A 12,613-nucleotide genomic window follows, 5' to 3' on the forward strand; every position below is an offset into this window, starting at 1 on the left:
GTGAAAGTTGTTGTATTTAATTATGCAGGTGGACATGGAAAGCTGGCAGCAAGAACAACCCGTGGTGCTGCGAACATGGACAATGGAATCTCCTCACAACTATGAAAATAATTGCCATGAGGTCTCCGTCTTCCTTTGTCCTGGGGCAACTTACTTTGAGGTGGAATTTGATGAAAAATGTGAAACAGAAAGGAGGTAACTTAATAGTGTGCCATCTCTGACTCCAAAAACTATTCACAAAGGGGCAAATCCTACACTCTGTGCAGAGAATCATTACCTACTCCACCCTCAGCATGCACCACCCACCCTGTACTCTTCTTTGCACCTCTGCTTAAAGATTCTTGACACAGCTGAGCTCCCACTTGAAAGGGTGCAGACAAACTCTTTGCACAGGCCCTGAGTGTCAAGGCTATGCTCCCTCAGGCAGTGGAACTATGCTTTCCATTGATTGCTCTTGTATTAGTGCTTGAAAAAACCTGTGGCCATCATTGCGTGTTCCCAGCATTCACTTTACCCTACTTGAGCACAACTATGCCAAAGTTCAGTCCTTTCTGTAACTTACCTCTGTTTCTTTCTGGCTTACCACTGAGAAATGCTTAATATTTGAACTTGATATTAAGGATCAGGGAGCTATGTTGTAGAAATGACCGTATATGTGCTGTATGAAGGAATGAAATGTTTATATAATCATCTAAAGCAGTAAATACGTCTCTGAAGGGATTGTGTCTACATTGCTGAGTCTCCAGAGTGGAGTGGTTAGGGAAGTACGAGAAATTCCAAAGTAAACTTGCCCAAAAGTTTTAAAAATAAAAATGTGTAAGTAATGAGTTGCACTCTCCACAGATATGATTACCTGGAGTTTACTGATGCCAGAGGTGCAAAAACTCGTTATGATACAAAGGTTGGCACTGAGAAGTGGCCCAAGGTGAGTGACTTTAAAATATTGTGCAAAATACACATGTTAATATTGGGGTACCCTGGAACTCTGTGGTATTTTAGCGTCATAGGTAAGAGGTTCTGCAGAGACCTTGTAATCTGACAATTTCTTATCTTTGGTGTGGGTGTGTGCACACACCCACCTCTAATGCTCAGAGGGGTAGGGGGGAGGGGAGAAATCTGTAATTCCACAGTGATGCAAATGAATAGAATGAATGACCCAGAAGGTCCTTTCCAATAGTAATGTCTGATTAACTCACTACCAGCTAGCATGTAGAAAACCATGTTTCACTGCAGTTAAACATACAGTTGAAATTGTTCTCTGATCTCCTTGTACCTCATTAATTTTAAATAAATCTTGAGATGGCAAGTTGAATTCATTTATTATTTTCTTGTGGCCACTCAGGTGCTACTTCATAACTACTCCAGTGTAACCTTTCCCTGCCGTTATATTTTTTTAACATTAAAAGCTGTATTGTGGGCTGAAACTTTCAATTATTCTTTTGACTAGAAAGTTGAAACTTCAATTGCTGTAGGCTTTTCAGTCATGTGGTGGGGGGCTAGCACATATTACAGAGAAACCGTGAGAATATTGAAAAACACAATTGCTGAAGGAAATTCATGACCCCCAAAATGTCTTCCTGTCATGTACATTTGGCAAAATGACTGTTTTGTTGCTCTGTAGAAAGTGACCTTTAAGGCTGGCCCACGGCTGCAGTTTCTCTTTCACTCTGACAGCAGTAATAATGAGTGGGGCTACAAGTTCTCCATCACTGCTTATGGCCTACCAGATGTCGCAGTTTCTTGGGGCTTGGATTTACAGCTGCTTGTATCCAGGTTGATGGGGCGCTTGGCTTCGCGGAGTATGGCACTGAAATCCCAACTGGGTAAGTTGAATTAGTTTCTCTAGCAGTCCTGCTTCCAGGATGGGGATGAGGTGCAAGAATCTAATATTTTATATTCTTGAAAGGAATACATATTGTTCCAGCCCATTCATATTTGAAAACAGAAAATCCTGACTAGGTTGCCAGTTACAGACCAAGTTGGGAATGACCAAAATTTTTAACCATCTGGTGACTTTTTAGTGGGCTATGTGCAGCAAGTTTGGTTGCTGCCTATGCTACCTCTTTAACCTTCTCTCTGGGAAAATTACAAAAAAACTCCATCACTATTGGCACCCTTTGCAGTCTTAAGAGGCCAAGAGTGGAATGGACTTGGAGACAGAACTACTCTGACCCCTGGAGGTGGTCATGTTAAGTGTCAAAGCAGATTTTGGGGGGGGAATCTTTAATTGCCATTGCATATGCTGTATCTTTTCTGTGGATTTCATGAGGATTTCGTTAAATTTGCACCAGAAAATGGAAAAAGTAAGAATTCATAGCACATCATTTATGCTGATTTTAAAATGTTCCCTTTGATCATTTGGAATTTCTTAAATCTAAAAGGAGCTGGGGGAACACTTATCTCAGTTCCTGTATTGGAGCACCATATGTCAGCATAATCTGTAGTTTATTTACTAGACCTCTGAACCATAATGCAAAATTCATTCTGATATTAACTTCTGCTTGTGTGTGTTGAGGGGTCAGTATGAAACTTCATGAGTGCTTTGTAGTGCAGAACCTGTCCATGTGATTTGGCCAGATTTCTGCTCTGTCTACCTAAACTTTCCCTGAAGTTTTCAGTCACGATTCTGTTTGATTGTTTACATGTATTCTGGTATCACCCACAATATATTAAGCACTGTCTACAGGCACAGGGAGGTGCAATCCCTGCCACAAAGAGCTTGCTATTCAAGGCCCGGGTGCCACAATCTCTTCTGCACATATTTAACTTCAGTCATATGAGTAGTGAATTCAGTTGGGCTACTGACATAAGTAAAGTTAAGAATGCATGTGTTTGCAGGGGTTTAGGCCTGTGAAGATAGACAACATACAAAGGGTTGGCCACAGGTATTACAATCGTATATGTATGTTTCATATATGAATTAAGATTTCCAAAAAAAGGAGCCCAAAGTTAGGAACCTACGTCTGTATGTAGACATGTGCTTTATTTTTCAAAAGTGCCGAGCATCCTGTAGTTCTCATTGAGATCAACAGGAGCTTTCAAGTTTTCAGGACTCCAGAAAGTCGGGCAGATGCCTAGCTGTGGGTTTGGGAACTTAAGTTTAGGGTTTCTATTTTCAAAAATCTGTTCCTCAATGTATACATTATATGCGTTTTGTTGCATGCTATAGGTTATGGCATGCCAGTGGTGGATGAAGTAATATCCCTGTATCTGTAGCTTGTAAAGTGCTTTGAGTAGTCGGATACTATGGTCATGAGTACAGCTTAGATGTTTAAATGTAGGGCCTTTTAGAATAGTAACATGCTGTAGCATTGTATTTTTTAATCTGCATTAATGTCAGCAGTAAGACTGTACAGGAGTGGTGTGATGTCTGTCTGCTGCATATGTGGCACTAAACATCAGGGTGGTTAAACACTGGAATAAATTGCCTAGGGAGGTTGTGGAATCTCCATCTCTGGAGATATTTAAGAGTAGGTTAGATAAATGTCTATCAGGGATGGTCTAGACAGTATTTGGTCCTGCCATGCGGGCAGGGGACTGGACTCGATGACCTCTCGAGGTCCCTTCCAGTCCTAGAATCTATGAATCTATGAGTAACCGTCAGTCTGAGACATTTTTTTGTTCCACATGCCATTTCCTTTTTGTTTTCCTTTCGCGGCAGGTGTTTAAAATTGTGCATTTTTGCAGTCATATAAAATTGAACAAAAATATTTAGTATTGAACATAAATCCATGTCTGTCTTGCTGTTTTTGCAGAGCTAGGTAGTGAAGCAGAGCTGCCTCCTTCAAAAGTGACATCAGTTCTTAATTCTCCTTTATGGAAACCTGTCTTCAGGCATCAGATGTGTCCTGAGGCGACTTTGGAAGCAAACGAACCCAGTCAAGTGCACCAAAATAAAGAGGTATTTAGGCCACTGCTTCTGTTTTATGGGTAGGAAAACACTATGCGAGAGTGGTTTTATTCAGGCTTAATGAGCTGATGCATCTCTAACTGTACGCTGCTAGGCTGAGGTTGCCATCTCATGGGCTGCTGAATTCTCAAAAGAAGAGAAATTTTTGTTCTGTGCCCTTTATGTTAAGTTGTCATTTTGACTGTAACGTCTGTCTGAGGTATGGGTTGTTCAAATATATAAATGAGATGCAAGCATTTTTAAACTGATATTAAGTAAATGTTTTAATACTCTTTCTAGACTAAGAACTCTCATGTGGATGACTGCCGTAACTTTCTTCTCGACTTTGCAAAATCAGATCCTTCCCAGGATTTCTGTGGGCAAAATTCTGAGCTTTTCAAAGGACTTATACAGGCATGTAAAAAACAGGCCCCAAAGACAGATATAGTTGCTGGTTCCACTGTTGATCAAGCTGTGAACGCCACATTTGCTGCTTTGGTGTATCTCACTCCAGATTTATATGGGAAGCTACAAAAATATGGTAACTCTTATATTAGTGAATATATCAATAATGAAGGCTGATACTTTGTAAGAAATCATATTATAATTCAGTTGTAAAACTTGAAAAATGTATTTAGTTTCAAAAATATTCAGAAGGTTAGATGTTTCATCCTGTATAAAGAAAATATTACAGCGCTGCACTCACCAGGCAGACTTTGTGCCACAATAGACTTTGTGCCACAATGTAATAAGATTATAATGCTTTGTTAGTGTTTTTCATCATCACAGCTCTTTTCGAAGGTTAGCTAATCATCACAAATCCTCTAAGTCGCATAGGCAAATAGGGTTATCCTTGTTTTAAAGATGAGTAAACTAAGCCAGAGATGTTGTGATTTGACCAAGTCCACAAAGGACATTGGTTTTTGAACCGGGATTGTAACTCAAAGGTATCTGTCTCCCATGAGTTGCGCCATTAGAACACAACTCTCTCTCATTCAGCCATTTTCAGCTCTCATTAAACATTTCCTAAACAGCAAGGAACAAAGTATTTACATTTTAGCAGTACTGTTTGGGGAGGAAATGCAAATGAAGCCCCTAAATAGTGTCATGCTTTGGAAAGTGAGCTTGCAACCCACTGTGGTGTTTAAGTTAATATTCTGCTCCTAACTCATGCAGTTGGCTCTCGGTATTGCAACTTGTACCTTTCCAGAGAATAGGGTTGCCAACTTTTCTTTCTAATGTGCAATACACTACTTCTATGTCATAACATGCTATCTGAAGTAAGTGCTCATCTGTTGAACAAAAAAGTGCTATTTGGACTCTCAGGGCCTGATTCTGAGGGGTACTGAGCACGTGCAACTCCCATTGAAGTCCTGGGAATAGCCTCTATTTGACCTGCCTGTACAGACTCATTCATTATTCAACTTTGCAAATAGGTCTGCTGTCAGGGTACAGGAGATGGGTTTTAATGCATTACCAGCCTTTATAGTATATCCGTAAGAACAATAGGGAATAAAACAACCTGCCTGGCATTGCCTTAAGAGGTAGATGAGAGGGTCTATCACAGTCTTTTGCAGGTATCTTATTTTATTTTAATCGTTGAGTGATGTGAAACTGAAGCAATGAATAAAAGGACTTTCCTCTTTTTTTGTTTTCACAGTCATCAGTGGAGGCAAGATGCCTCTGAATGAAGAGTTTACACAAGTATATTCTCTGGCTGATGGGATTAGAATATGGATGGTAAGGTTGTTCAGGATGATTATTTCTATTTGGGTTTTCTTCTTTCACATATATTTTTGCTCCTGAGCCCCAATGCGGAGTCTGTGTCACTGTACTTTGAAATGCCTTGTAAAAATGGTTTTGTTGTGTGTGGGGGGGGGGGAGGAGGCTCTGTTTTTATTTTCTCTCAATGATTGCAGATCAAATTTGTTCAACTTAAAAGTAAAAAGATGTTTTTCCTGACTGCCAGTCCTGCAAAGTCAATTTTGGCTTTAATAGTCCATCTTAGGCCTTTCATTTCATGCATCATTACCAGTATTTAAAGATTCTGTGAGCCAAGCTCTTCCCTAGGCTTTTCAATGAAGATGCAGAGGTAGAATTTTGCCCTGCAATTGGAATTCTTTTGATTATAGTATCCTAGAAATGGAGGGCTGGAATGGACCTTGAGAAATTATCAAGTTCAGCCTATTGTGCTGAGGCAGAGTTGCCACAATGACAGCCCTACATTTCTATGATACTGACAGGTATTTGTCTAACCTGTCCTTAAAAACCTACAATGACGGGGAGTCCACAATTACCCCTGGAAGCCTATTCCAGAGCTTATGCATCAGCCAGAAAGAGAGATCTCCCTCATGTACTTATTTTGGTTCTGCTGTGCTAAAAGGAGGAGAGGAAAGAGTAGTAAAATAATTGTGGGTTTTTTTGTCATTTAAATCACCAGCTGTGGTTAAAGATATGCACAGGGATCAGATCTCTTCGCTGAAAAGAGAAGAGATACACACATACTTACTTTTACCTGATTTAACGCTTGTTGTGCACAACATGTCTTCGAAAGAACTGGTATCATCAGCTCAGCTTTCTTTTGGCTTGAAAGAGTCAAGCTTTTCAGTGCATTTCACTGGGTTGTGCCACAGGCTGACCAGCAAGATGTTCTAGACCATAAAGGACTGTATTGGAGACTTAGTGTGTCTTAAGAATCTCAGGAGTGGACTAATGAGATTCTCTAATTGTGGTACAGTCTTCATGCTGCCATGCCATCTGGATAGGCAGGATTTCACATTTTTAATTAATTTAATTAACTTCCTATCTACAGTTAGAAATGAAGCAGAAGTTCCTGATGGGTAAAGGAAATGATACAGCAGAGAAACAGAATATAGAAACAAGTGAAGTGAACCCAGAAATCCTTGGTAAGTGTCTTTCCTGATGGCTTAGCCTAACTTTATCTTATGTAGCTCTTCTCATTTTTTCTGTGCTCAAGGAAATTAATTAGCCTAAATTGCTATCTTATGTTTGTGGACAGGGATAAATTAGCTGATGTGATGTGCACTGTCTCCAGAGATTTTTCCTAAAGAATGAGAAAACAACCAGTGCACTGGATCATCTTACTGATGGTTGAACCGTCACTTTAAAAAGTTGTTTGTAACGACAGTTCCCATATTGCATGCTTTGTATGGTTGGTGTGAATATTTTGAATAGGCACTTAATATTGGGAGATCCAGACACTCACTATCAAGGGGCAGGAAACCATACTTCCAGGACTTTCTGGCCAGAAGATAAAAAATTTAAGAGCCAAAAAATAAGAGCCAATTTCTACTTAAATTACGTAGGAAAGGTATTACACAAGATTTGATCTGGTGATTCTACTAACTTGCCTCCCTCCCCCTTCCCCCACCAATTTTTATACTGCAGCAAAACACTGTATTCAGAAGAGCTTATTATTGTTAAAATTTTTGCCTGTGAGAGAAAAAGCAAAAGATCTTGCTTCTGATAACTGGGATGCTTCAGAAGTAGAGGATGTCCAACAGTACCACGATGATAAACGTCAAAAGACTAGTTCTATCGTAGAAGCAGATTTTCAAGCAGCAAACTCATTGTCTTCGAATGGAGTAATTCACCCTGCTTCTGCAGAAAGGGGTCGAGTGGTAGACTCTGACACAAAGATTAAGCAAGCACCAGACCCACCCCAGACAGAAGTAGCCTCTGAATCTCAAAGTAAGCCCCTTGAAAATACAGTTTCACAGCAAGAGGACACAGCATCTCCTCCCTCCACTCCAACTCGCAAATCTCAGTTCAGCCGTGGAAGACTAAGGCTGCTATCTTTTAGATCAATGGAAGAGCCTAAATCAGTGCCCACTGTGAAGGAGAAATATCCTGTACTGAAAAATATATTAGACTTTATTAAGGATCAATCACTTTCCCATGAAAGGTGAGCAAACTTGAAAATTTGCAGTCCATCGTATTTAAGGTTGAGTGACTTCAGAGCTTTCAGATGATGAGATAAAGTATATTTTTATCTTTAGTAATATTTCTCTAATTTCAGGTACTTGAAAAACAGTCCATTATATTTTGATATCAAGGCATCAAACTTATGGCTCCCAACCCACCTTAGGTTCCCAAGGAATATTTAATCTGACTCATTTAACTCACAGAATTTCAGGATTATGAATAGCGATTACATTCCCTTACTGTCCCTATGCTGCAGTTTGCCCTGCTTCATCAAATCTGCTTGTGAGGTGGTGTTACTTCCTGTCTGTGGTTGAATGGGGAAGGAACTGCTTCTGGAAATTACAACTGCCTAGCTGAGTTAGTGGGTCTTGGATAACAGATCTAGAACAGTTAGAGAAGGGATCTTCAAAGGGCCAATCTGCAAATTTTAACTAGAGGACATTCTTCCAGAACCAGCCCAAGGTTTAGAGGTTGGAACAGGGAGTTGCGAATCCTGGGTTCTATTCCTGGCTCTGCCACTCACCCTGCGACTTTGGGTAAAATATTTGTAAATAACCCATTATTGTTATTACCATGGTGTTCAAGGAAATATACAGTACAGTTAATAATTTAGGTGCCAACTCATCAAACTTGTTTAACTTCTCAAGTGTTGATTGCATTATGAGGTACTGAAGAACGGGTGTTTTGAAGTTGTCATTGGGAGTTTGTGTTTTTCCTAGTATTTTAAAGGTCCTTGCTTTGAGGAAAGCCCAAGCCCAAAGTATCCTAGAAGTGCTGAAGACAATCCGCCAGTGTTTAGAATCTCTTGGGCAGCCGCACTGTTTCCATCCACCTTGTGTACTCTTTCTCTTGGAACTTCTGGCCTGCCAGAAAGATTTTACAAAGTAAGTATCTTTCTTAGAAAATTGGAGCTAACACTATTCTGTATAACATGTCTGCATGCCCTGACTCAATACTGATTGCCCAGGGTGAAAAGAATGAGAAGTGATGGCCTTGTGAATACAGATACAAGAGCAAGTGCATATATTGTGCTCAGATCAATATTTAAGATTCTGTGCACACTTTCTATGGTGCATTTTGATCGTTTACATTTTCATATTGGTACTTGGAGATTTAGTTTCAGTATTCCTATTTATGCCAACAAGGGTCAGCAGCTTACCAGCAGCATATAGCTATTAAAATGTTCCCAATTATCTAACTGGATCACAGAAAACACAGAAAATTAGACTAGAATAGTCTTAGACATTCACACTCTTTAGCTTTCTGTTTATTATTTCAGTTTAAACTGCTGCCTAAATAGGATCGGTTCATCTTTTTCCTTCAATAAGAATTTAAGCTGGAGCTAGGCTACCTGGGTTAGATTAATTTTAGTTGCTCTGTCAGCAATACTTGCTTGGGAGAGTTCTTTTCCCTTTTGAGTCTTTTCTCCATGAATTAATGTATTAGCTAATCTGCAGTTAGATACTTAGTTGTGGAACTAGCTTCCTCTGGCAGTGTCCTATGGCTAGTGTTTTACCAACTCATCTTTTTAGTCATTCAGTTGCTTCTCTGTGAATATTGGGATTTGGAAAGATAAATTAATTTTAAATATGACTGACAGGTGTTCAACATAACTCTTAAAAGATGGTGATTATAATGTGTCTACGTAGATTCTAAAGCTGATTGCCTCTGACTTGCTGCGCAAACTGAGTTCTCATTATAGAGTGCTGTGTAAGATCTGTTAGCTGCTTTCTTGCTGTGTGTTTTTAAAATTTATTTGAGTTGGACTTTTCGGGGCCCGGTGGTCAAATGTTATGAGTCATCTTGATACGTTTGACAGTTCCATAGGAACAATCTGCGTTTGGTGTCCTGTTTTGCGCTTCGCTTCTAATTCTACTTGTATTTGAACAAAGTGTGCTATGTGAAGTAAAGTGGTGGATTCTACATCTGCTAAACTGACTTTTTAACTTTTAGTTATTTTGGACACTTGGAAGGTTGTGGTGCTGAACTGCACAAAGAAATTCGAGAGTCCTACTATCAGCTTGTTCTCTTTTTGGTCAATGCCATGAAGGGATTTAACAGCATTAATGACAGGTACGGAATATAGCCCACCTATGTAACATGGAATGTTATTTTTGTTACCTTTGTCCTCCCTCACACCTTCCCTCCTATTATTAGTTACTGTTATTGCCTTGTATCAAATAAGAGTGTAAATTCTGGTAGTGGTGTGACCATTCTGTCCTCTGTTTGTATGCAGTCTGACATGATGGGCTATAATTAGGGCTGCAGTTTTGTCACGGAGGTCGCGGAATCCGTGACTTCCAGAGACCTCCGTGACTTCCAGAGACCTCCATGACTTGAGCCCCAGTGCCTGGGAGCTGTAGGGTTCTGCACCACCCCTGACAGTTGGGAACTGCGGGGACCAAGCTCTGGGCCGCCGTGGGAGCCCCGGAGCTCCGGACCGGGACCCCCTGGGTGGTGTGGGGAGCCTGAAGCTCCCCGTTTTGTTCTGTATATTTTTCGTAAAAGTCTCGGATAGGTCACGGGCTTCCGAGAATTTTTCCTTATTGCTCATGACCTGTCTGTGACGTTTACTTAAAATGTGTGACAAAATCTTAGCCTTAGCTGTAATTATTATTGGGGCTTTTTGGTGCTACTGTAGTATAGAAAATCACTTTTTACTTAATTTTGCTAATTAGTAAGGACAAGGATAAAATTCAGCAGTACTGGATCACTTTGTTCATTTATTTTGACATATGTAATGTAACTTTTGCCTCTTAGTATACACTTCGGAGTATATCAATAATAGTAAATGTACTGTAGCACATTTGGCAAGAATAACAAAGCATTAGTGACAGGAGACAGCACCACAGCACACTCTGCTGTTAAAACTGCATAGTGAGACAATCAACTTGTTGATTAGAACTATTGGCATTTTGAAAGCTTGTGGGTTAGTAAAGTAAGGTTCTACTGTTCATTTAATTTAACAGGCAATAACTTATTTAAGGCTTTAGTGATAAATACTTTATTCTTTTCCCCCAAAATCATACTGCTTCAACTTCAGATTAAAGCTGTCATTTTTTCCCAATTTGTTTAGATCATTGCTCCCTGCCTTATCCTGCGTGCAGACATCCCTCCTTCACCTCTTGGATATGAGCTGGGAACCAAGTGATCTTTCCTTTTTTGTTGATATACAGTTACCACTTCTTCTTATGACTATGTCACAAGAAAACATAAGTATTCATGACAGCGTGATTTGGTAAGTCAGCAAGACTATAATTTTTATATAGAACTAAGTTTTTGTACAGTTTTTGGCAAGAATGAGCTCTGAACTTTGAAACAAGTAGTAAAGACACTGAAGACGGGTGAGGTAAAATTTTCAAAAGCATTTATGTCCCATTTTTCAAAAGATACTAAATCATTTAGGCTCCTAAGTCGCATTGTCTTAAGTGCTTTTGAAAACTTTACAGAGATGTAAAGAGTAGTAATTGCTGCACTAGCAGAAATTGGTTTTTAAACTGACTATTGCCAAGCAGTATCACACTACTGGCAAGTTACCAGCAAGATAGACATCCTCTTACTCCTCTGGCATGAGCATCGCATCTGCATGACTCAGAGTGCATTCATTTTAACCTTACCCTTTTACCCTTGGCCCGTTTGTTCTAGAAGGAAATAATCTTCATTTGCCTATATTCTATCATAATTACCCAACAGCAATTCTATGAGCTTGGATTTCCTAGGTGATGTGTGTTCGCCCCGGGGGGGGGGGGGCGGTGTGTGTGGTTTTTTTTTTTTTTTTAAACAAAACAAATTGAACCAACAACCCTCTTTGTAGCAGGGGGGAAAGGTCTCTGGAATATTGTGGCGGTGCTTCAGTTTTTAGGTGAAATACATGATCTTGTCTCATTAGCACATTGTGTCTGAATTTTAGTTTTTTAAATAAACTATCCCAAAATGCATTATTAGGAAGCCTGTTTGCATTCAAACTTAATTTTGAGCTTTTTTTAGTCAGTGGAGTGAAGAAGATGAGATTGCAGACTACAAGCAAAACTCCGAGTGGATGGATGACTGTCAGGATGTAATGTTTGAGACCTGGTATGAAAAGATAGCCCAAGCTGACCCGGAGAAGCAGAGAAAGGTGACCTCATGATTTGTTTTTTATTTTTTCATGCTCCTTGCAGGAGATTTTTTTTCAAAGGCACAAAGAGAGAAACAGCAAGCTCCCACTGGTTTTCTGTGAGTTGGGCACCGAACTCCCCTGTGTGCCTTTGAAAATCTCCTTGGAAGTGCATGCATCATGCTTTCTTGCAGAAGGGAACATTCTGCTTTGTGTTTCGAAAGGGCTTTCTCAAAACCAAGAAAGATTCAACATGTAAATTGTGTCCATTTATTGTTCCAGATGCACATGTTTGTTGCTCGTTACTGTGACCTATTGAACGTGGACATATCATGTGATGGTTGTGATGAGATTGCACCCTGGCATCGCTACCGCTGTTTGCAGTGCAATGATATGGATCTATGTAAAACTTGTTTCCTAGGTAAGGATCTTGTCAGAAAATACTTCTGGAGCCGAAACAATGTCTTTCCAGATCATACATTAGAAAGTTTTCTATGAAATGGGCAAAGGGAAAGATTTTTTTTTTTTTTTTTTTTTGGAAACTTCCCAAAATCTTAACACTTGTAATTTTTCCTGTTTTTTCTAATCTGAATGTCACCCGCCTAAATTTTCAGTATATATCTGATTCATGTTCTTTTTAATGAACACACTAACATAAGTACAACTAGAGGAGTGATTTTGAA

General features: G+C 39.6%; 1 protein-coding gene across 1 annotated transcript in view; it reads left to right on the plus strand.

Annotated features, from left to right (window-relative positions):
• ZZEF1 (zinc finger ZZ-type and EF-hand domain containing 1) overlaps window positions 1-12,613 on the plus strand; it is a 77,928-nt gene that overhangs the window by 34,316 nt on the left and 30,999 nt on the right. The window contains exons 22-34 of the mRNA XM_065418227.1: window positions 29-195; window positions 844-925; window positions 1,622-1,823; window positions 3,756-3,901; window positions 4,190-4,430; window positions 5,550-5,629; window positions 6,702-6,795; window positions 7,298-7,814; window positions 8,554-8,718; window positions 9,788-9,907; window positions 10,911-11,072; window positions 11,822-11,951; window positions 12,213-12,351. Coding sequence (XP_065274299.1) covers window positions 29-195; window positions 844-925; window positions 1,622-1,823; window positions 3,756-3,901; window positions 4,190-4,430; window positions 5,550-5,629; window positions 6,702-6,795; window positions 7,298-7,814; window positions 8,554-8,718; window positions 9,788-9,907; window positions 10,911-11,072; window positions 11,822-11,951; window positions 12,213-12,351 — 2,245 coding nt within the window. The remainder of the gene's footprint in view (window positions 1-28; window positions 196-843; window positions 926-1,621; window positions 1,824-3,755; window positions 3,902-4,189; window positions 4,431-5,549; window positions 5,630-6,701; window positions 6,796-7,297; window positions 7,815-8,553; window positions 8,719-9,787; window positions 9,908-10,910; window positions 11,073-11,821; window positions 11,952-12,212; window positions 12,352-12,613) is intronic.

Source organism: Emys orbicularis, chromosome 17 (assembly GCF_028017835.1).
Source record: "Emys orbicularis isolate rEmyOrb1 chromosome 17, rEmyOrb1.hap1, whole genome shotgun sequence".
NCBI lineage: Eukaryota > Metazoa > Chordata > Testudines > Emydidae > Emys > Emys orbicularis.